The sequence below is a fragment of the Phocoena phocoena genome, chromosome 20, assembly GCF_963924675.1.
Source record: "Phocoena phocoena chromosome 20, mPhoPho1.1, whole genome shotgun sequence".
In the NCBI taxonomy this organism is placed as follows: domain Eukaryota; kingdom Metazoa; phylum Chordata; class Mammalia; order Artiodactyla; family Phocoenidae; genus Phocoena; species Phocoena phocoena.
The window spans coordinates 32467675-32492348 of record NC_089238.1 but is presented as its reverse complement, the minus strand read 5'-3'; the positions used below and the strand labels follow the sequence as shown (position 1 = coordinate 32492348).

The 24674-nt window shown below is 49.5% G+C and overlaps 1 protein-coding gene across 1 annotated transcript in view; it reads left to right on the top strand.

Annotated features, from left to right (window-relative positions):
* The window catches only part of CNGB1 (cyclic nucleotide gated channel subunit beta 1), a 66020-nt gene that overhangs the window by 24346 nt on the left and 17000 nt on the right, over window positions 1–24674 (top strand). Inside the window, exons 16-25 of the mRNA XM_065898467.1 lie at window positions 6396–6427; window positions 6512–6642; window positions 9734–9841; window positions 11923–12080; window positions 13538–13693; window positions 14840–15048; window positions 16076–16126; window positions 16384–16470; window positions 18613–18677; window positions 19568–19690. Of these exons, the coding sequence (XP_065754539.1) occupies window positions 6396–6427; window positions 6512–6642; window positions 9734–9841; window positions 11923–12080; window positions 13538–13693; window positions 14840–15048; window positions 16076–16126; window positions 16384–16470; window positions 18613–18677; window positions 19568–19690 (1120 nt within the window). The remainder of the gene's footprint in view (window positions 1–6395; window positions 6428–6511; window positions 6643–9733; window positions 9842–11922; window positions 12081–13537; window positions 13694–14839; window positions 15049–16075; window positions 16127–16383; window positions 16471–18612; window positions 18678–19567; window positions 19691–24674) is intronic.

Below are 24674 nucleotides of genomic sequence, written 5' to 3'. Positions count from 1 at the left end.
GGTTCCACCCGCTTCCCCAGGTCATTTGGAAGCAGGTGGCCTGGGAACCACACTTTGAGAAACACTGAAACACAGCCCTTTGTCTGCCACCACTCGAAAGTGTGGATCTTGAACCAACAGCTTTGGTGTCACCTGGGAGCTGGTTAGAAATGCAGAATCCCAGGCCCCATCCCAGACCTGCTGAACCAGAATCTGCACCGTTAACAAGATCCCTGGTGATTTCTCTGCGCATTTGTGTTTGAGAGGCAATGGCCTTGAGCCCTTGTTCTCAATCATGACTGCACATTGGAATCATCTGGGGAGATTTAAAAATCTTGGGGCCAGTCCTCACCCCAGACCATTAAATCAGAACCTCTGGGGATGGGCCCACGCATCAGGCATTTCCAGACCTCCCCAGGCGATTCCAATATGCAGCCCATTTGGGGAAACAGGGGCCTAGGAAAAGTTATTGCTTCTGGTTGGAAGTGAAATTAATTGAGCTCCAGGATTTCTTTGGGATGGAAAATCCTACCAGGCTAAGAACGTTTGAGTCTGTGAGCCTAAGCCTGACGGGTTCTGGGTTCTCTGATTCTAATTTCTTTGAGTCTAAAGTATGAAATGCTACGATGGTTGGTTAGCAGAGAAAGCTCCAGAACTGGGGCGCTCAGGGCTGTCTCTCAGAGCTGTTGGGTGGACGAGCCACGTGACTGGTGATGCTCTTGACACTGAACTCCAGGGACGAGAGTGACGCTCCAGACTTTGGGTGCAGCTGCTGCAAGCGCAGGTGGGCACCGGGCTGGTCTGTGGTGGTGCTGGTGGGGAGGAGCCCCACCTACCCTGCCTCTCCCAACTCTGTGCTCCTCATTGCAGTCCCCAGGGTCCCGCCTCTGCCTGAGATCCCCTGCCCCCAGCACCATGGCTAAACCAGGCCAGGACGTGGAGCTGAATCGCCTGGTCCAGGACCAGCCACCTGGCCAAGTGACCCCTGGGCTTGCTCCCCCAAACCTGGTGGAGCACCTCCCCAATGTGTCCAGCTACCACCCCCTGATCACCCACACCCCTGTCCTCATCTCCCGGAGGACAGCCTTGTCCAACTCCAGCTTCGCCGAGGAGACCAGGAGCTCCATCGGTTGCCTAGGTAGCGTGAAATTGACCACCCAGCGCGCTGGTGTCTGTGATGTGCTTCTGCATGGCTTGGGCTGTTTCCTGCATGGGTGCCATGGTCTTGGCGTGGGACCACTATTTGGGCTCATGGAACACCACCCCTTCTTCCTCTGCTGACCAGTGCCTTCATCTTGCTTTGTGGTGACTTGAAGGGTATTAGTCCCCTTCTCTCTGTGCCTAAAATTCCACAATTAGCAATTCATTTCTTTGGGTTAAACATGGCTTTTTGCAGATCATCAATTTTTATACAGGTAGTCACTCATACCCGAGTTTAAACAAGTCACTCAGATCTCCAGGCCAAGAGGCTTGGGGCAGGGAGCTGGGTGGGGGAAGAGAATAATCAGAGGGGAATAAACCAGAAGAGGAATGTGGAGGTCCGTTGCAGACAGAATCTACCGACCTTGAGAGTTGGCTGGGAGCTAGACTTTCTGAGGACTGTTGTTACCTGCTCAGCAAATTCCCTTTCAGGAAAGGGGAGGCCCCCAGGTGCTGACAGGCAGACCCAGAGGAGGCATCCTCAGGGGCCAGTGCAGAGAGAGAGCCTGTCTGGATCCATTTAATTGTGACAAGATCCCCTCAGTGGCCTTTGGAAAGTGCTGGGGGACATACTGGTGCCTCTGGGCTAACCTCTGTCACTTTCTGCCTTGACTCAAACCAGACTTGCCATTTTCCCTTTAATTTGTTTGTTTGTTTTTGGATTACACTGGGCAAGGTTGCCTCTGAGATTCACAGGCAGGTTGAGCTGAACATTTCACAAGAAGAGATCCACTCTCGTCCTCTCCCTCCTCCTGGCCTGGGGTGGGCACAGAGTTGGGGGCAAGGTGGCACGTGATCAACCCCAAGACAGGGGATGACATGCCAGGCTCAGTGTTCCGGGTAGGGCCTAAATCTCGTCACTCCAAAGGGTCTTCCACGCCCTCTACCCTTATATCACGGCTCGAGTTTTGTGCACTCTGTACCAACTCTGCATTTATTTACTTACCATCTTTCTTTCAGTGGATTCACTTTTTTCATTTAATTGAGTGTATTTAAACAGGAAGCTTTACATTATAATTCAAATGGAAAACCAGCATGGCCTGCCATAAATATAGAGAAGACATAAATAGAAATAACCACAAAGGTATGGAGAACAATGTGGAGTCGGTAGTTTCTAGTGAGGTACGTGGCCTGCTGAAGGCTCATAGCTGAGTCTGCTCTCCCAGCTGCAAAGGGGGATTCAGACGTATCAGAGGGGTGTTAAGGCCATAGCAGCACTAACTTGAGGCTTTCTCTCTGCCTTCTCAGGATCCAGACGGAACCGGACAGGGAGGAATGGTTCCGCTCTATCATCCTTTGCCTTGGCTGTGCCACCTAAAATCGTCGTGTGCCTTCTCTGGTCCCTGGGAGCCCCACACTTTGAGAAATAGTCCCAGTGACACATTGGGACAGTAGGTTGAACCGGCTGTCGTTGACACGTGATGATTTTATTTTATTTACTGATGAGTAGGCAAGGATGTTTACTGCAGCACTGTTTAAATATTCATTAATACAGACTATTTATAAAATGACGACATTAGCCATTAAAAGTAAAACAAGTAGAGAAATAGAAAATATTGTCAGTCAAAAAAATCTTTCAGATAATTAAAAGATCTAAAAAACAGGGATTTATATAAGGCTTGGTATTGGTCACGGTAGTGGTCGAATTTACAACACAGATTAATAGAGAGATGTAAATCAAGGCCTTCTTCCCCAGACTTGGTTCTAAAACATTTACTATCTAGGATCAAGAGCAAGGTCCTTCGGTGATAGTTTGCGGGTCTTATATATGGTTTCTACCTATGCCCAATCTAAACAGTAGGACACACCATGATCTTAGATGCTGCAGACAAGGCGGTGACGGCATGTAGTGAGAACATTATTCCCATTTCAGTGGTGCTGCTTGGCACCTCTCAGCCGAGGTTTCAATTTGACAGAGGCCTCTACATATGTTGGTCACCAACCTCAGGATGGGATAAGAGTTTCAGCTCTGGAGCCAGGCTGCCTGGGTCCAAATCTGGGCTCTGCTGAAAGTTTCTTAATCTCTCTGTGCTTCGGTTTCCTTCTCCACAAAATGGGGACTATGGTAACAGGGACCTCATAGAGTGGCCGGGAACGATGAAGGAGTTTATATATATAAAGCGCTTAGAGTTTAGTGAAACTAATGCCTAGCAGGCATATAGGAAGTGCTTAACGGTAAATATTGTTATTCTCTAAACCAATTTAAGCATAAGATATTCTTTATATTCGGAATTATAGTATTCTTATTCTATAAATCAGTATAATATAAACGAATATAATTTCTACTTTGAGTTTCTACTCTGCCAAGCTGGCAGGAAATGAAACATCAGGCTTAGGAGTTCTCCGCCCTCCCCTGGGAGTGATTGAGTTCATAGGGTCTTGTGCAGGGCGAGGCAGGGGGTAAGGGCACCACCTTCTTCTTCCCAGATTCCGTGAGACAGCTTCATGGATGCTGAGACCAGGGTGTTTTTTTGCTGCCTGGGGGCCATGCTGGGGGCCCCTGAGCATTTTTGAGAAGCTGCCCTTGTCCTGGCTGCCTCCACGCCCCTGGCCCACCTCCAGCTCACCTCTCTCAAGGTCTTCAGGGAAGCAGGGGGACGTCCCCACTGCACCGTGTCTCTCTCCTGTGAGACCCTGAAGAGGTAAAACTGTCACTCTATGCAAAAACGTGATACTATATATAGAAAATCCTAAGGACTCCATGCAAAAACCACTAGATCTAATAAATGAGTTCAGCAAAGTAGTAGGATACAGGATGAACATTCAAAAATCGGTTGCATTTCTTTACACTAACAATGATATATCAGAAAGGGAATGTAAAAAAAGAATACCTTTTAAAACAGCACCAGAAAAAATAAAATAAAATGCCAAGGAATAAACCTGACCAAGGAGGTGAAAGACTTATACGCTGAAAACCATGAAACATTAATAAAGGAAATTAAAGAGGATTCAAAGAGATGGAAAGATATCCCATGCTCTTGGATTGGAAGAATTAATATTGTTAAAACGACAATACTACCCAAAGCAATCTACAGATTTAATATGATCCCTATCAAAATACCCAAGACATTTTTCACAGAACTAGAACAAATAATCAAAAAATTTATATGGAACCATAAAAGACCCAGAATTGCCAAAGCAATCCTGAGGAGAAAAAGCAAAGCAGGAGGCATAACTCTCCCAGACTTCAGACAATACTACAAAGCTACCGTAACCAAAACAGCATCGTACTGCTACAAAAACATACATACGGATCAATGGAACAGAATAGAGAGCCCAGAAATAAACCCACACACCTACAGTCAATTAATCTTTGACAAAGGAGGCAGGAATATAAAATGGGGAAAAGACAGTCTCTTCAGAAAGTGGTGCTGGGAAAGTTGGACAGCTGCATGTAAATCAATGAAGTAGAACACACCCTCATAGCATACACAACAATAAACTCAAAATGGCTTAAAGACTCAAACATAACACATGACACCATAAAACTCCAAGAAGAGAACATAGGCAAAACATTCTCTGACATAAATAGTACCAATGTTTTCCTAGGTCAGTCTCCCAAGGCAATAGAAATAAAAGCAAAAATAAACAAATGGGACCTAATCAAGCTTTCAAGCTTTTGCACAGCAAAGGAAACCATTAAAAACAAAAACAAAAAAAAGACAACCTAGGGAATGGGAGAAAATATTTGCAAATGATGTGACAGACAAGGGCTTAATCTCCAAAATATACAAACAGCTCATACAACCCAACACAACAACAAAACAACCCAATTGAAAAATGGGCAGAAGACGTTAATAGACGTTTCTCCAAAGAAGGCATAGAGACGGCCAATAGACACATGAAAAGATGCTCAACATCACTAATTATTAGAGAAATGCAAATCAAAACTGCATTGAGGTACCACCTCACACTGGTCAGAATAGCTATCATTAAAAAGTCTACAAATAACAAATGCTGGAGAGGGTGTGGAGAAAAGGGAACCCTCCTATACTCTTGGTGGGAATGTAAATTGGTGCAGCCACTATGGAGAACAGTATGGAGGTTCCTCAGAAAACTAAAACTAGAGTTGCCATATGATCCAGCAATCCTACTCCTGGGCATATACCCAGACAAAACTATAATTCAGAAAGATGCATGCACCCCTATGTTCATAGCAGCACTATTCACAATAGCCAAGATATGAAAACAACCTACATGTCCATTGACGGAAGAATGGAAAGAAGATGTGGTGCATATATACAATGGAATACTACTCAGCCATAAAAAAGAATGAAATAAGGTCATTTGCAGCAACATGAATGCACCTAGAGATTATCACTCCAAGTGAAGTAAGTCAGAAAGAGAAAGACAAATACCATATGATACCACTTACATGTGGAATCTAAATATGGCACAAATGAACCTATCTACAAGATAGAAACAGACTCACAGACATAGAGAACAGACTGGTGGTTGCCAAAGGGGAGTGGGGTGGGGAGGGAAGGACTGGGAGTTTGGGATTAGCAGAGGTAAACTATTATACATAGGATGGATAAACAACAAGGTCCTACTGTAGAGCACAGGGAACTATATTCAATATCCTGTGACAAACCATAATAGAAAAGAATATGAAAAAAAGGAATGTTGATATGTGTATAACTGAGTCACTTTGCTGTACAGCAGAGATTGACACAACATGGTAAGTCAAATATAAAAAGAGTGTGAGGCCCTTTAGCCCGTGTCTCATGCCCCCACAGGCCTGGGAAAGCCTCGTCACTCCTACCTTGGGATGGGGAAACTGAGGCCCAGAGAGGGGAAGCAGCTGAGCCAGGCCGCACCAGGCCAGGCCCTAGGACGTGGCACCCCCAGGCTCCCCATGCTCTACCTGAGTGATGCACCCCCATCACCCACCCCAGGGCCTTGATGCTTCTCCAGGCCCAGGGAAACCAGGCTGGATTTTGGGCTCCAGGCTGTGTCCAGGAGCTCCTGTGGCTTCTGTGGCATTGTGGTTTCTTCTGTGGCTCCTGGGTTAGTGGCTGGCATGGGCGTGGCTGTCAGAGGGCCCTGGGCTCTGCATCGTTGTGCCCCCTGCATGGATCTCTCCTGTGGGCCCTGTTGGGAGGCAAGACTTCCAGAGGCCCCTCCACACATGCTTTCTGTGGCTTCCGTGTAGAACACAGCAAGGCCCTGGGACCTGGCTTCTCTCTGATGCTGTGCCTCCTCCCTCTCCCCAGTACCTGCCATGGAAGAGCACCCGGAAGTGCAGGTGGAAGACGCTGATGCTGACAGCCAGCCCCTCAACGAGGAGGAGAATCCACCCTCTCCCACGGAAGAGCACCCGGAAGTGCAGGTGGAAGACGCTGATGCTGATAGCCAACCCCTCAACGAGGAGGAGAATCCACCCTCTCCCGTGTCTCTGCCCCCGTCTCCTGCCAAATGCAACACACTTGGGGTCCCAGGATCAGCCACAGGGAGCCTCAGGTCACCTTTTATGCTTCTCTTGGGCTTTTCATAGCATAGTACCACCTGTGCATTTGGCATTTGAGGACACTGGGGCCAGAGAGGGGAAGAAGCTGGCCCAAGTCACTCAGCGAGTTGCTGTCAGCGCTGGGACTATGGCCCCACCATTTTCAGTTCTCCTAATTTCTGGCTTCAGGCTCTATAGAAAGAGCTCTCTGAGGAAGTCCTGTCCAGAATACCCTCAATTGTACATTTGAAGGGGGTAATAAATGTGACAGGGCTAATTTTATTGTTAAATAATACAATGGACATACCAAAGAACACTAGATATAATAACCATCCCTAATCCCACCACTCTAGGTGGTACTTTTATTTTTCTGCCTCCTCTTTCATACCTTGTCCGTGGGCCCATGCTTTTGAGTGGTTTTAGTTGAAGGAGTGATTGGATCATATCTCATTTGAGACCACATCTTATTTATTGAGCCCTTTTCCATATTGCTAGTCTGTTTCCTTAACACATTGTGATGCTGTGTTGACATCCTCCAGCTGCATGTGCCAGGATAGACATAACAATCCTCTGTTGTTGAATACTGTCCACAGTGGTGCTACAAATATCTCTTTGGTCTTCTGCCCTCTGTCCTTGGGCTCCTTTCTCGAGAGTGGGTTTCCTGGTCAGGGTTGCGTGCGTTTTTGTGCCTCTCGAGATAGGTTGGTTGCTGCATGGTTAGAGTTGGTTTTGGACAACCTGAGCCAGGTAACTGAGAGAGGGCCTGCATAGAGCTGTAGGTAGTCTGTGAACTGCAGTACAGTGCTGTGTGAATGGTTAATTAAGCTAAAGGGGAGCTGCCAGTGCATCTCCTTTGCTGGCTAGATTGCGGGATGGTTCTTTTTTCTTGATTAATTCTTGCTTTTATCCATGAACCCTTGAGTAATTTCTCAGCTGAGGTCAGAAGACTGCCAAAACAGAGATGGTTGGACGTAGCAAACAGAAGGCTCCCAGATTTTGATGTGGAGAAAAGAGTCATAATCTCACCCAGCTCACAGACACATCAGTCCTCATGTTTAATTCACTGAATCATGCACAGAGTACAGAGAGCAGAAGATAAGGCACCACCATAATTGTAGACATCTGGTCTACCTCTCTCTGTTCCCTTTATAAGGGTAGGGAAACTGTACAGGCTGGGTTAGAGGTGGATATTCGGGAGGAGGGAGGGTACTAAAATCACTTGGGACAAGAATCAAGGCCTCCTGGGGCTTCCCTGGTGGCACAGTGGTTGAGAGTCTGCCTGCCGATGCAGGGGACACGGGTTTGTGCCCCGGTCCGGGAAGATCCCACATGCCACGGAGCGGCTGGGCCCGTGAGCCATGGCCGCTGAGCTTGCGCGCCTGGAGCCTGTGCTCTGCAACGGGAGAGGCCACGACAGTGAGAGGCCTGCATACCGCAAAAAAAAAAAACCTCCTGCCTTTTGCTTATGAGCTGGGTCTGTGAGGCTCCTCTTATTATCATTCTTTCATTCATTTGCAAACATTTACTGAACATCTTTATGTGCCAGGCTCTGCTCTAGGTGCTGTGGTTGCATCAGGGAGAAGCCTGAGAGGGGCCTGCCCTCATGGCGCTGACATTCCAGTGGGGCCAAGATAGACAATGAACAAGTAATCACACAAGATTTTTCCAGAGAGTGCTAAGGAGAATGTGACTGTGAGAAACTGGGACGCCTCAGCCTGAGCTTGGCGTCAAGAGGGAATTCTGATGCCTGACATGAGAGGCCAGCGCGGCTGCCTGTGGTCCGGGATGGAATGAGCACTGGGGGCAACTGATGGGAGCAGAAAAGCCACCAAAACAGAGGGGTGCATGGGCAAGGCCCTTCTCACAGTGCAATGCTGTGGTTTGGAGTGAATCCCAAACATCCCCTATCTACTAGGATTATGAAAATTCAACAAGCTACTGTATGTGAGGTGCTCAACACAGGGCCAGGCACTGGGCGGTGCTGGAGGAGCATAGCTGCTGATTTAGTTCCACACTCTTGATTCTCTCCAGGCCCGGAGAGGGCACTGGGCTGGGAGCAGGAGGCCTGAGTTTAAGTCCCAGTTGTGAGATTTTTGCCCCAGTCTTCTTGTTTGCAGGCATCCTTTTAATTAGAGCGTAAAAGAGGTGAACCCATGAGCTTTGCCATTCTAGGCGAGTTCGCAGAAGGTAATAGGGTGGTTTCAGAGCCTTGTGGAATAAAGCAAATGCTGCACATCCCTCTGACTGTATCCCTTTACAAGCCCTAATGATGGAATCCTGAGTCACAGTGGTTGAGTATGGGACAAGTACCAAGTGGATTCAAATCTAGACACCAGCAGCTGAGACACCAGTGATTCCAAATGCAGCACTCTGTGGCAGACTTGGACTGAATGATGGGGACCTGGACATAATTGAGCCTTCATTCTTCAGATAGGGAAGCGGGAACTCCAGGAGGGGATGGGCTTTCCCCAGGTCGCACCATGAGCTGGAAAACAGACTTCATGGCCCATGGGTGTCAGCTTTTCCAGCCAGGGGCACATCTGCAAAGGGAGAGAAGCTGAGCTTCCAGGAGAGTTAATAAGATGGAATGTGAGCCCTCGCACCTTCTCAGTAGCTGGAAGGGTGGTGTGATGGAGAAGGGGACGGGGTGGACTGGGAAGGGCAGTGCCCTCAGACTGGGAGGTGGAAGGGAGACCCGACTGAGTGATAAGCACCTCATTGAACTGGGTAGGTTTAAGTCCCATTTTATAGAGGGGGAAAACTGAGGCAGCTCAGAGGGTTTGAGTAACTTGCCAAGGTCACACACTGGGAAGAAGCAGGGCTGGGGTGCAAATTCGGGTTTGCCTGATCCCAAGTCAGTGCTGTTACTTTTATGCTAGGCCATTGAATGGATGCAGAGACCGAGATCCAGAGGTTGGATGTGTCCCCTCTTCTCTTTTTTGTTTCCCTGCAGGCAAGCGAGGACCCTTTGGCAGCACCGTCCTCTGTCCCCACCTCCCCCCCCAGGATTCGCTCTGGGTGATCTGCAGGGCTCAAAGTTGGTTCACCCCCTCGCGGCCCCTGCCTCCCTGAAGGCCCCTCCCTTCCATGTCTGTGCTCTTGCAGGAAGAGGCTGTGCTCCCAAGATGATGAGGCTGAAGAGCTCAAGATGCTGTCACCGGCTGTATCGCCCGTGGTCGCTTGTTCGGACCCCACCAGCCCGCAGGGCACTGAGTAAGTGGGGGCCGCCTCTGGGGTCTCAGGGAACCAGAAGTCTGGGTGGGGATGGGCAAGCAAAGGGAGGTGAGTTGGGGGGAGAATGGATGTTTTTAGAACCTTCCACCCCAAGGCAGACTGTGCCAGTGGCTTCCCGGCAGTAAGAGAGGGCCGGGTCTCCTGCCCAGGCTGCTTCTGACCAGCCCAGAAATTCTGAAAAATCTGGTGTGCAGAATGGGCTCAAAGTCTGGGCCCAGCTGTGTCCAGAACCACAGAGAGTGGGCCCTGGGGAATCCACATCTTTAGAAGCTCCCCAGCTGATTCTGATGCAACTGGTCTGTGGAACAATGTTTAGAGGCCACTACGAGGGCATCGGGACCTGTGTCTCTGACATCGAAGTGTCACAAGGGCTGGGCCAGTGGGAGGTGTTTTCCTGAAGGGTCTACGTAGGCTGGTGACAGTGAATACCCCAGCCCTGGGCTCTGGCCTGGGATCCTCACCTCCTCTCCAGGCATAGCTTCTGGAGTGACCTTAGGAGACAATATACTTTCCTTCCAGTCTTTTTTTCTGTCCATAATTTTATGGAGTTTATGCTTAACGGTATTGTGAAAAGTTCAGAAAAGCAAAAGAAGCAGGAAAAAACCCAAACCTCACGTATAGTCCAGTGATCCATTTTAGCATACCGTGGAGTCACATCTTATGCAGTAGGGTAGGGGTTGGATTAGGGTTTAATATCAGAAAATAAGCCAGAAATCAGGTATAATAATAAAAATTACCTTTGAAAACTCTTAAGGTGGTCAGCATGGAACCCCATGTATTACCTCAGTAGGTTAAGATGCTATAACAAATAGACCTCAATGATTCAGTGGCTTAAGGAACAAGACGTCTCATATGTCACAGTTGTGTCACTGGTGGTGTGTTTCAGGTCAGTGGAAGGCTCTGCCCCCTGCCGTCATTTAGGGCCCCAGCCAACAGTGGCTCTGCCGTCTTTGTGTGGCTTTCAAGACCCTGCTGGTCACCACTAGAAAGGGGGAGTGCCGGGACGCTCTTCCACAAGGAGGCCCGGAATTGCACTAGCATGTCCACCCGTGAGAGCTCGCACGGCCACACCTGAGCAACGTAGTCGCTGGCTGCGTGGTGACCCCTCCCTGCAGGAGGGAGTGGGTGTGGGTGAGCAGCTCGTGTCTCCTCTGCCCCCCAGCACTATCTCTCATTATGACCCCCCCACACTGATTTTCTCCAGCTAGCTCCCTCAACTGAGCACAAGAAGAGTAGCTGGCTTGAGTTTCAGTGCCTCAATGTATGAAAAAAACCAGTAGATCTGTAAACATTAATGTTACCCTCAGCTCAGCAAGAAGATCACAGGCTACTCAGAGGGGAACATAGAACATAGGCTGGTTCACACGGCCGCCCGTCTCAACTCACCCAGGGCTCTTGACACACACTGAGCGGAAGACTTTCATTCATTCTCTCTGTCTGTGTCTGTCTCTCCCTTGCTGCAAGTTCATGCAGTTTAAATTCCTACAAATTAAAAGAATATGTAATGTACCTCCACTGTCTTTAATATTTATTTATTTATCTATCTATTTACTTATTTAGGCTGCGCTGTGCTGCTTCTAGGATCTTAGTTCCCTGACCAGGGATCGAACCTGGGCCCTCGGCAGTGAGAGCACAGAGTCCTAACCACCAGCCAGCCAGGGAATTCCCTGCACTGTTTTTTCCATCAGTTATTTCCTAAGCCTAAAAAAGTAGCCCCTGTCCCCTCTCTGATCTGTCCTGTATCTCATGTGAACCCCACACTGAGACTAACAGCCCTGAACTGAGTTCCAGAGTTTCCCCCTAAATCACAAGTGGAATCCGAGTTTTTCTGGAATTGCCCATCTGAATCAGAGCATTTGTGGTACATTTTCTGAAAGCTGGGCACCCGGGTGTTTTTCCTCCCAGGAGATATTAAGGTGGGTTTGATGTTTTGATGTCAGAAGAAGACTGGGCCAGGATTTACCCCCTAAGGCCAGGTGGGATATAGATTCAGCTCTTGCCCGGTGGTGCAGGGGTCCCTCCCCAGGCAGCCCGCTCAGCTCTGGGTGGTGTTCCCTCAGTGACCAGGACCGCGCAGCCTCCACAGACAGCCAGACCAGTGCCCTCATCAACAACCGGCTCCAGGAGCTGGTGAAGCTTTTCAAGGAGCGGACGGAGAAGGTGAAGGAGAAGCTCATCGACCCTGATGTCACCTCTGACGAAGAGAGCCCCAAGCCCTGTGAGTCCAGAGCTGGGGCTGGGCCACCTGACCAGGGGTGGGGTGGGGCCCCTTAAGGCCCCTGTCAATTCTTGGGGAGGGTGGCCCCAAGGAAACGGTTGGGGTGCTTGAGAGAAGCCCAGATCTCCATTCTCTGGAATTTGAGGTCCTTTATGTACAGGTTTAGCTACGTGTCCAGGGGAGGAAAGAATGTCAAAGTTCTGACCAGTGATCCAGTTGTACTTGGCTCTCCCTCCCACAGGGCAAGTTCCCTTGTTGACCCCCTGCCCCTTTCCCACTGGCGGGCAGGTGGTCCACCCTGGGATGTATCTCATGGTCTTGCACTTAGATGGTGTCCGTAACCCACTCTGGAACTACACAGTCTTATTTTTCAGAGGCCTCCATTGCAGTATTTTTATGAGGTTACCTGAAAGTTTCCTGCTTTCAAAGTGCCAGGAGGAAATAAGAACCATGCTGTCTCACCAGGGAGGTTTTCTAGGTCTTTTCAAAGGAGGGTTGTGCCTTAGAACTCATGGTGCCAACAGTGGACCTAGCAGAGCCTGACTTCACACTCCTAAAGCTGGAAACATAGCCATATTAAACCTGTAAGAACCAATTTCTAGCTCACCAACAACATCACCATAGATGCACAGGAAAACTGTGATCCCATCTGGTGTCTTGTTTTACAGATGAGACAGCTGAGATTTCTGCTCTGAAAAACCTAGAACAATGTTTTCCTGATTTCTGGCCCTGGGTGGTGGAAGTTCTGGGTACCAATGCCCCTAGCCCTCCAGAGAAACCAAGGGGTCCAAGCACAGACACACAAGCACACACTCAACTGAAACATCCAACTTGCCCAGAAACACCTCATTTTAGGCAGTTCCTGAGAAGCAGTCCCAGACTGGTAGCTGTAAGAGTTCAGAGCAGGTGCCCAGGTTGCTATTAAGGAGGATCTTTGTGGTTTGCTGCAGGAGAGCACCCAGAGCTTGTAGCAGGTTATGGGATGGTGCCAGGGTCCCCTCAGCTTCAGTTCCAGAGCCTGCAGTTGTGAGCCTTCTCTTTTTTTTGTTTTAATTAATTAATTTATTTATTTATTTTTGGCTGCGTTGGGTCTTTGTTGCTGCGTGCGGGCTTTCTCTAGTTGTGGCGAGCAGGGGCTACCCTCCGTTGCAGTGTGCGGGCTTCTCATTACGGTGACTTCTCTTGTTGCGGAGTACGGGCTCCAGGTGCATGGGTTTCAGTAGTTGTGGCGCACGGGCTTCAGTAGTTGTGGTTTGCAGGCTTCAGTAGTTGTGGCACACAGGCTTAGTTGCTCCGCAGTGTGGGATCTTCCCGGACCGGGGCTTGAACCCGTGTCCCCTGCACTGGCAGGTGGATTCTTAACCACTGCGCCACAAGGGAAGTCCTGAGAGCCTTCTCTTTGCATCCTCTACCCGAGCCTCAGGGCTGGGTCAGAGGGTCACAGTGTCATCCCATAGCCCCAGCCAAGAAAGCCCCAGAGCCGGCCCTGGATGTGAAGCCAGCTGAAGCAGGGCAGGTGGAGGAGGAACACTATTGTGAAATGCTCTGCTGCAAGTTCAAACGCCGCCCCTGGAAGAAGTGCCAGTTTCCCCAGAGCATCGACCCGATGACCAGTGAGTCCTGGGAAGGCGGTGGGCGTTGCCACATGTCACATGAGAGGGCAGGAGAATGGGAGGGGGTGGGGGCAGTGCAAGGGCGGGCCCCAAACTAACGAAGTCCCTGAACTAGGAACATAAGGTCATACCCATCTTAACAGACAAGCAAACTAAGGTACAGAGAAGTTAACTGGCCTAAAGACACAACTAGTCAGTGGCAGACTCAGGACTCCTGACTCTTGGCCAAGTCTTTTTTCTACTCTGCTCTTCCTGGCTCCTTCCCAGAGCTGCTGCTCTGAGCAGAAAAGGGGAAAAGTTCTTCCAACATCTAAAGTGAAGTCCCTCTCACTTGCCTTTTAGCCCGTTTTGTATTCTTCAGGAATAACGACGCTTCATATGTGCACAGCACTTCACAGTTTACAAAGGATCGCCCTGCCTTTTTTATCTGACTTCTCCTTATGACTTCTCTGAGGAGGACAGAACAGGTGCCAGAGAGGAACTTTCCTAAGGACACACAAGAAGTCATTTGGGGGGCAGGACTTCAACCCTGGTGTCCATTGGTCCTTTAAAATGCCCAGGTGGGGGGAATTCCCTGGTGGTCCAGTGGTTAGGACTCTGCGCTTCTACTACAGGGGGCATGGGTTTGATCGCCGGTCGGGGAACTAAGATCCCACAGGCTGCCCAGCGTGGTCAAAAAAATTAAAAACAAAAATAAATAGATAAATGATAAAATGCCCAGGTGACCTACAGTATCCATCCATCCATCCATGCACTTGTCCATCTGTATATCCATCTGTCCATCTTCTATGCATTATTTACTGTTGTGTATTTACAAAGGCAGGAAATACATTTTTGGAAAAATTTCAACAAGGATGAGAGCAGAAGTGTTTTCTGGTTAGCTGTCTATTAACTAGTAATGACCCCATATCCCATATCCCCTACTCAGAGTACTCAATTTGTTAGGGCCTAGCCGTGATTTATTTTTATATCAACGATAGTTTTACATGCCCCCCCACCCCGAAATTACAGAAGGACCGCATATAGGGCTTGTAGGAAAGTGCAGACAGACAAGTGGGAAGAGGAAAGCCCCACCCTCATCCCGTGGTGAGGAGCCCTTCTCTGGCTGATGTTCTAGCATATTCCTGGCCCCTCCCACCCCTGCAGACCTGATGTACATCCTGTGGCTGTTCTTCGTGGTGCTGGCCTGGAACTGGAACTGTTGGCTGATTCCCGTGCGCTGGGCCTTCCCCTACCAGATGCCGGACAACATCCACCTCTGGCTGCTGGTGGATTACCTGTGTGACCTCATCTACCTCCTGGACATCACCGTGTTCCAGCTGCGTCTGCAGTTTGTCAGAGGCGGGGACATCATTGTGAGTCACAGACAGGTGTGGGGGGGTGGCTGGGAGCAGACCCTGCAGCCAGAGCATTCGTGGGGCTGACCCCTGACGCTGGGAGGGACCAGAAGCTAAATGAACAAGGAAATCTCAGGACGTCCACCCATGCTTATTCAACAGCATCATTGCTTGTTTCACACATCTTTGATACGTTCAAATTACACACATCAAGTCTTGCTCATGGGTGAAATGCTTCCTGGACCACCTGATGCAGTGAGAGATGAAGAAGTGGCCTAGAGATTGACCTTTAGAACAGGCAGACCTGGTTCAAATCTCGGCTCAACCAGGACAACTGTATCACCTCGTGGAGCCTCAGTTTCCTCATCTGTAAAATGGGGATAGTAATCGCTCGCACCTCATGCCATTGCTGTGAGGATCTATGGAGGTGATGTATGCAGAATGCTTAGCACAGGTGTCTGCTGACAATCAACATTTCCTGCAGCACTACCCAGACAAGTTTGGGAGCCTGTGTTCTGGTGCGCTCATTAGGGAGAAAACCTAAGTCCTGATCGTGACTTGGCAGAGTTCCCATCTCCCTGTGCATGTCACTTTTCAAAATCCCATGCTGGCAGAGCCTGCTCCGCTGTGTGCAGACAAGTTGAGTCTGAGCCTCTAAAACAATTTAGAGGAAAGAGAATTCCCTGAGCAACCTCTTTCCTGGTCTGATCAGGGCAGTGGCCAGCTCCTCAGTGAATAAGGTGCAAATGGTCCAGGTAAGAGAGAATAAGCTCAATGTCCCTGCCTTCCATCCAGGAAGTTGGAATTGAGCCGAGTGCCCTTGGACAACCTCCCCCCTCCCCCACCATGCCACCCCCGGGAGCTTGACCCTCCCTATCTGTAGACTGTGAGGCTTTCATCGAAGCTCTGCTGGTCCATTCTGCTACACATCTATGGGGCTGTTATAGGAAGGTGGAGGTTGTGCAGGGCTTTCCATCGCTGCTCCCATGGGGTCAGGGATTAAGCTCTCAGGCCATTTCACAGTCAGTGTTCCATTTTATTCCAGACAGACAAAAAGGAGATGCGCAACAATTACCTGAAATCTCAGCGCTTTAAGGTGTGTGCCAGGGATCTTGGGAGGTGATGTCTCTGGGGTCCCTGGGTGCTTTGGGGCCAATGTGATGTGGTTCCTGCCAGGACCAGCATGGGGTGGAGCTCGTTGGTAGGATGCCTCCTGCCCTAATTTTAGCCCCTCCAGGGGCATTCTGACCTCACCTTTCCATTGATGGTGGAGACCCCTGCCACTCACCCCAGCCCACAACCCTGGGAGTTATATACTCTTTTATGCACTGTGGTGTCCTGCTGGGATTTCAGATGGATATGCTCTGCCTCTTGCCCTTGGACTTTCTCTACTTGAAATTCGGTGTGAATCCCCTCCTGCGCTTGCCCCGCTGTTTGAAGGTAAGACCATCCAAGGCCTTCAGCTCCTCCGTGCTCTGCGCCTGCAGTGGCAGCTTAATGTCTGGCCTGAGCAGCACTGGGGAGCAGGAGGCATCTGGGAAGGGTGGCCCCGAGGGGAGATGGGAAATTCCTTACAATCGTTAGCGCTTCTTAGTTGTGCTGTGTGTTACATATCGTTCTGGAGGCTTTACAAGTGCCTACTCCTCAACAGCATGAGATGAGTGTTGTTAGTACCAGAATTTCACAAATGAGATGCCTGAGGCACAGAGAGGTTAAGTAACTTGCCCAAGGTCACTCAGGTAGGAAGGAGTAGAGTCTGGATTTGAACCCAGGCAGCCTGTTTCCACTGTCTATGCTTTCAGTTACTATAGAGATTCAACAGAGAGATTTCTGCTTTATGATGGTCTTCATCTAAAAGATGGAAAAGCAGAGGCTTGGAAAGCTTGGGTGACTTGCCCAAGGTCACAGGAGCCAGGAAGTGCCCAGGATGGATTTGAACATGCAGCCCGACACCTGTTTCATCATTAGTTGTTGTCATTACAGTGTCACTACAACCATTCCTCTTGTCACCGGGGCAGAGCCAATGTCTCAGAGAGGGTGACACAGTGTAGAGTAGAGACCTGGCAACATCCTGTAATGTGACCAGAGTGGACAGCTAGTCAGAGCACTCAGGATCCCCCAAATGGATTTTTCTGGCAGACCAAGTAAATTCATCTTTCTCCTTACATAATACCTGATGCTTCTTCCCCAAAATGGTAATGAGGGAATTTACAAAAGAGGAAAACGCAATAACCTTAATAACTTGGAGAAATAGGGCAGAGAAAAACTGGAAGAATGCAAGTACCTCGATGAAAAGAAAGCATATCTGGAATGGAGCATGAAAGCTGCTTCTGAGCATCCTGGCTGCCCAGAGGAAGAGGGAAACTGGAAGTGGCACCAGTGTTATTTGACACATGCCAGCCTTCCAGGGGCGGCAGAGGTTGCTTTAGAGCCATACATCAGAGTGAGGAGGGTTAGATCCACAGCCCAAGTTTTACCCCAAATACAGAGGCTGGATCCATATCTTGGTCCACGTGGTAGTAGTGAACGTAACTCAAGCACCTAACATCTAGCAGGACTCAGAGGATGCAACTTTTTGGGTCCAAGGTGAGGATCCAAGTCCGTGGTCCTTCTTCATCCAATGCAAACTCCGGGTGGAAATTAGAATGAACACCTGGATGATAGCTAGCGTGGCCCACAGGGAATCTTCATCAATGTTATTTTCAAAGGTCAAACAACATGTGTGCAGAGATCTAGAGGCAAGTGTAACATTGTGGAAAGAGCTTGCAGGTTTTTTTTTTTTTTTTTTTTTTTTTGCGGTACGCAAGCCTCTCACCATTGTGGCCTCTCCAGCTGCGGAGCACAGGCTCCGGACGCACAGGCCCAGCGGCCATGGCCCACGGGCCCAGCCGCTCCGCGGCATGTGGGATCCTTCCAGACCGGGGCACGAACCCGTGTCCCCTGCATCGGCAGGCAGACTCTCAACCACTGCACCACCAGGGAAGCCCCGAGCTTGCAGTTTTGAGTGTGATCTGGCTTCGAACCCTGGCTCTGTCACTTACCAGCTGTGTGTTTTGGGCAAGTTCCTGAATTCCCCTGAGTGCCAGTTTCCTCTCTGTGAAAGGAGAAGGATAATACATGTAAATAAGTGCTAAGGTAAAGTGTATAAAGTGCAGTCATACAAGGGCTCAGTAATGGGCAGTTATCTTACACTTTTATTATTATAAATAAGGCTTTTGAGGACATCAGAGAGCGGCTGTTTCTTTATATAATTGTTGTCTTTATAAGTAAACCTTGAGAACAGGGTCCTTAACCTGGGATGCATGTACCTTAAAAGTTTCATGATAGGATTTGGAAGGTCTAGGAGTCCCCTGAAGTTATACACAAACTGTGACAACATGATTATATGTAATTTCCAAGGAAGAGGGTCCAGGGTTTCCATCAGATTCAGAAATGGAGTTTCTGGCCCCCCATTCCTCAAAGGGCTAAGGACCTCTGATTTTGAATGTTCACTCTCCAACCCGCTCCCACCGGGGGTCTGTGGGGAATGGTCTGGGAGGTGAGGGCAGCGGGCCGCCCCTGATGCCTTGCTGTTTCTCCCAGTACATGGCCTTCTTCGAGTTTAACAACCGCCTGGAATCCATCCTCAGCAAAGCCTACATTTACAGGTGAGACCCCTACACACATACACACACACACACACACAGACACACACAGAAGTGCACACGTGCACACACATGCACGTACACACATGCCCCAGGACATTTGCAGCAAGAACGGAGCAAGGAATTCTCTACCCCCATCACTTCCCCTTTCGGCTCCCCTGGCCCCCAGGCCCCCTCGCCACTGCCACTCACCGGAAGCCGGGCCTCTTCCTGGCCCTTCTGCGAAGGGATGTTTGTTTTTTAGAGAACCAGGAATGTCCCATTTCCCCCAATTGTGAGGAGGTCTCACGTAGGTTGACACGCACGGCTCCCCTGCATTTCCAGGGAACTGGGTCTCAATTTAGTCTCAGCTCAGGAAACTGACCCCCCTAACCACTCAAACACGGGGGTAGTGGCTGTATGGCCACAGTGGGCCATCTTGCAGATGTCCAAGCTTGGGACCCAGGACCAGCCAGGCCACGCTCGGGGACAGGGCTCCTCTCCCCATCTCTCATGGAGCAGCGCTCCTCTGTATGCATCTGTCCTTTCTTTGCTCCCCCGTCCCGATGCATCCCCCACTCAGCTCTTCCAGTTCCCTGGAATTGTCTGCACATGTAGCTCTGTGCCTATTCCAGCCCCCAGTCTTGACAACTTTCTGTTCAAGTATCACCAGTCCTAACCAGCACAGTCTCAACAGAGCAGCCAGTTGGCCCAGTCCAGCCACTGGTTCCCATCGTTCAAGTGTCCATCACACCAGACAGCTGGGCAGGGCTGTGCAGCTCCGACAGGGAGGGCTCTGAGGTGGGCTTTGGGAAGGGTGAAGACTAGCTTGTTCCCTGCAGTTCTGACCCCTGGGGTGATATGTCATTGCCACCCTTTCTGCTACTGTGTTCATGCCTTTCCTTCTTTTGCAGGGTTATCAGGACCACAGCCTACCTGCTCTACAGTCTACATGTGAACTCATGTCTGTATTACTGGGCTTCAGCCTATGAGGGCCTTGGCTCCACTCACTGGGTTTATGATGGCGTGGGAAACAGGTGAGCCGCGGTCTTCCTCCTGTGTCTTAATAATTCACGGTACCAAGACTCCCAGAAAGGAGTCCCACTGCCGCCATTTTGCCGAGGTCACCTCACTCCCAAAGAATCATTGTCATGATAAGGTTCAAGGGCCAAGTCTCCACATCCTCACTAATCTAACATTTTCTGAGCACCTGCCACGTGCCAGGCAAAAGGGGGCAGACATGAACAAGACCTGCTAGAAAGATTCTTTCGCATCCCAAAGTCTACTGAGTTGGCCAGTTCACAGCACGTGCGTGTCCACTCCTCCACCCTGTGGGCACGGCTGTGCGGGAACAAGGCCAGGGAATACTGCTTGACATGCTTCCTGGGCATCGCTAGCCGTGGAGGAGCTAGCAAACAAGGAGAAATCTACTTGCCAGTCCAGAGAGCTGCCACACATAGAGGTCCATGCTCAAATGTTAATGATGGTGACAATGGTAGTAATACTCATAATAGCAAGCATTGGAGAAGGCTTAGACAGACCAGCCCTGTTCTAAGCACTTCACGTAGTATCTCACTTAATCCTCCCAACAATCACACTAGACAGGAACCATCAGCATCCCCATTTTACAGATGAGGTAACAGACGTGAAGCGACTTCCCAGATCACACAGAGAGCGAGGGTTTGAATCCAGACAGCACGGCTACAGAGTCTTACGTGTGGTACCATCTGCCCAGTGCCCTGGGTGGGGGGGAGGGAGACGTGGGATGGTCAATTCTGAAAAGTTAAGTTTGAGCTTGGCCTGGGTAGGTGGAGGGAAGGGGCAGAGAATCCCGGGGGGAGGGAGCAGCAGGAAGAAAGGTGTGGAGTTGCGAAATAGTGGAGTCAGGAAGCCAGCGGTCCTCTGTCGCTGAAGCGGGCAGGGTGTGTGGAAGGATCCATAGAGGGAGGCGGGGCCGGGTTACCAAGCAGCCTCCCACCTGAGCCATACCGAAGCCACTGGCTGCACTTGAAGTGCAAGGGCCACTGAGATACGCTGCAGCTGTAGAGAACACACAGGTTTTGGATTAGTGTCTTATTCCTAATTTTTAAAATATTGGTTACATGTGGATATGATATTAATTTTGATATTTTGGGTTAACTGAAATACATTATTGAAATTAATTTCACCTCTTTTTACTTTTCAAAAATGTGGTTGCTCAAAATTTTAAATTACATATGTGGATCACATCATATTTTTATTGGATAGAGCTGCCCTAGGCAAAACCAGCAGAAGTCTCTTTTTTACTGTTCATATACATATATATATATATTCTGATTATAAAAGAAAGATCGGGAACATACTCTCTTTGAGTCTAAGATGCAGTTAATTATGATACATTATTGAGTCAATATAGCTTTTTGGGAAAAAAGGAAATATTACATTAAACGTATACATGGATTATAAGATAATCCTTATTTTAGAAATATGAAAGTGTGAAAAGAATTGTCACCAACAAGGAAATAGAATGACATAATATTGTGCATATTTTCCCATCAGTAAAATTTAAAAACCATGATACCAATGCCCCACCACACAGAGATACCACCATTTATTTAGCCATTTCCTTGTCATTGGCTACTTAAGTTGTCTCCAGTTTTTTCATGATGACACGTGGTGATGCTGCAGGGCGTGTCTGTGTTTAGGAATCTTTGTCTTCTGGTCTGACAGTTTCCTCATAATAAATTCCTACAGAGGGATGGCAGGGCCAAGGGTATGAACATTTTATGAAGTGTTTAAAAAAATTATTATTTTTTTTATTAAGAGACTATTTTTTTAGAGCAGTTTTAGGTTTACAGAAAAGTGGATTGGAAAGTACAGAGAGTTCCCGTACACCACCTCATTTCTGAGGCTTGGTTGGTTATTGAAAGCTGCCCATTTACACTCTCACCACTTGCCTTTCAAAGCCCTTTAAGCAGGAGAATGACAGGACCCAGGGGAATCCCAGAAAGATGGTTTTCCCAATGATGGCTGATGGGAGGATGGATGGGGAGGACAGGCAGGAAGCAGACAGATGAACTGGTTAGGGGTTAGGGCCCTGTCCGTGAGGGCAAAAAAAAAAAAAAAAAGAAAAGGTCGAGAGAGGGTTTGTGTGATAACAAGGATGGAGGGCAGTGTGGGATGGAGACAGAAGCACTTAGGGTCAAGGTCAGGGATGGGCCTGGAGATTCAGAGCACAGACTTTAGAAACAGGAATCAGGAGCTCACTCCTGGTGCTGCCACCTGCTAGCAGTGGGCGGGTCACTTCGTTTCTCTGAGCCTCAGTTTCCTGATCTGCCCAATGGGTCTGACAATAGGAGCCCACACCTTGAAGAGGTAACTGTGAGGACTGGGTGCATCTGAGTCACCGATCCCATGCCAGGCCACAACCGGCACTCGGTCAGCTGTGGTGACGAAGAGGCGGAGGAAGAGTTCAGGCCCAGGGGGTCAGTGAGTCCCCTCAGGCAGGCCCTGCCTCACCCTGGGCTGTGCCCACTAGTGACACAAAATGCTCTCAGTCCGGCTGTCAGCACTTTCACCTCCTCCACGTGCTTGTTTCCAGTTGGCGCTAGAACAGGCCACTTGTGTCCAAGGTGGCTTCTCTCTAGAGTGGTTGTTGGTCCAGAAAGTCCCTTCTCAGTACAGATGCCCCAACCTTGGCCCCAATGGCCACAGCTGTCACCCTCTGCGACGGGCCTGTGGCCTGAGGGGAGCTCACCTAGAGAGTCACAGGGTCCAGGGCAACCAGGCAGGTGGGGGGAATCCTGCCATCTGCTGTGGGGTGGAGTGTGTCAGGGATGGGGTCAGGGCCCAGCACGCCTACATCACCACTGGCCCCGCTCCCTCTTCCCTGTGGCTGAACTCACCCACAGCCCTGCTCCTGAGCCCATGACTAGACCATTCATTCACTCATTTATTCACTCATTCATCCCCTCACAAGGGGGCAGAGGGAGGACTCGAAGACATTCTATGCAAAGGGAAGAACAGAAGCTATTCATTAAATCTTGCTCTGTGGCCTTGGGTAAGGCCCTTACCCTTTCTGAGACTCAATTTTCTCATCTATAAAATGGGGTAGGATTACACTCAGATTTCTCGTGAAGAATAAATGAAGTATGTAACATGTCCAGCCTGTGCCTGGACAGGAGTCAATGACCTCACTTCCTAGCTATGGCCATTCTTATGGGGAAGCCGGCACACCAGGAAAGGGTTCCTAACCAGGGGTCCAGAGATTTAAGGGGGTCACAACCACACCTTGAAATTGGAACTAAATTTTGGGAACATGCTGGCTTTTCTAAGGAGAAGCTTCCTAATAACTTTTGTTAGCTTTTCAAAGGGGTTTGTGCCCCAACAGGCTAAAAACCCACATCCTGGACCTGGACCTGGCCCGCATCACAGGTAGGCCTGGGAGGAATGGCAGGCAGGGCAGGGGAGGACAGGGCCAACCATCCGGGACTTCCCTCTGCATGGCCCTGGGGAGTTCTCACTGCTCCGTAGTGGAGGGGCACACTTTTCTGGCAGCATTACCCTTTTCGAAATGGAATCCTGTTGGGAACCCCAGGATATGCAAAAGCACAAGTAGTGAAGGAGAATTCCTGTAGAAATCCAACATGATCCGTAATAATAACTTTCAAAATAGTGACCATTCCTTGAGCACCTGCTATAGGCCAGGGAGCTTAAGGACCTAAGTTCCTATATATTAATATTTGGTTTCTTCATCCTGCTCTGCTTTGGCCTGGTCTGGGGCAGCATGCAGGGGTCCCCACAGACCCAGTGGCATGGAAGACTTGGGAGGCCCCTAAGATGTGCCATCCATGCCAGTGGCTGACTTCTGCAGCCAGTAAGGGTTTAGGGGAAAGCAGGAGCTGTGTGGATATCACTCATCTTCTATTGGTGGCCCAGTGGCACCCAGAGCCCAGGCAGTACCCAGGCGGCGCCCAGCTCAGTCCTCCTAAAGGCTGCTCAGCACGCCCTCTGGTGGCCAGGACTGGTATGATGGGGATTGACAGGGCAGGCCTGTCTCATGATTCTGAGATTTTTCTTGCACTAGGTGGTAATGAGGGGTCAGGAGGCCCAGAGCCCTGCCCCAGGCCTCACAGCTATTCAGAGGTAGAGCCCCCGCACTGCCCCAACTCCCCAGCAACCTCTGCTTCCCCACCCACCAGTGCTCATTGCACGTTGACTTGCCTGTCCCCACTAGACAGTGAACTTCTTGAGGACATAGGTGAGTCTATTGTTCCCCACTGCTGGCACCAGTGACAGTGAAGGCTCTGATAGCTGACATTTACTGAGAGCCCACCGTGTGCCAGGCGCTCTTTTGCACCTCATGTCACCCTCATGATCGCCCTGTGAAGAATGCTGTATTGCCATGTCCCTTTCAGGGGAAGGATGCTGAGGCTTGGCTAGATGAGTAACTTGTCCAGGTTATACAGCTAGAAAGTGGCAGAGCTGGGTTTGAGCCCAGGCGGTCCAGCTCCAGAGCCCATGCTCTAAGCGTGGTGCTGCAAAAACAGCTGGTGAACAGAGCCCAGGGGAGGACAAATGTGGGGTCATTCTTGGACCAGATGATTGGCCAGCTGGTTGATGTTCTCCATTTCCCAGTAGAGCAGGGACCCTGGAAACATGGGTGTGTCAGGACACTGGAGCCAGGGCAGGCTCTGGGCAATTCCTGTGCCCTGGTGGGAGGACAGGAAGCACAGGAAAGCCTGCTGAGACTGCCCTGGCTTTAGGCCCTGCTGACCTCAACCTTGCTGGCGGGAGGGCACAGTCTGAAGGTATGAACATAAGCACCTTGGTAACTAAATCCCTTCAAATAGCTATAAAGATTTTAGTTCTGTATTGCTTAAGATATTGTAAAAGCTTAGGTTTATTTTTGTAGGACTTAGTGGCTAAAAATTGGAACGTAACAATGGGGCTGCCCTGTTGGAGTAACGTACACTTGTAATTATAAATAAACATGCAAAACTTTAAAAAAAAAAGGGAGGGACTCTCACTGCTTTGTGATAA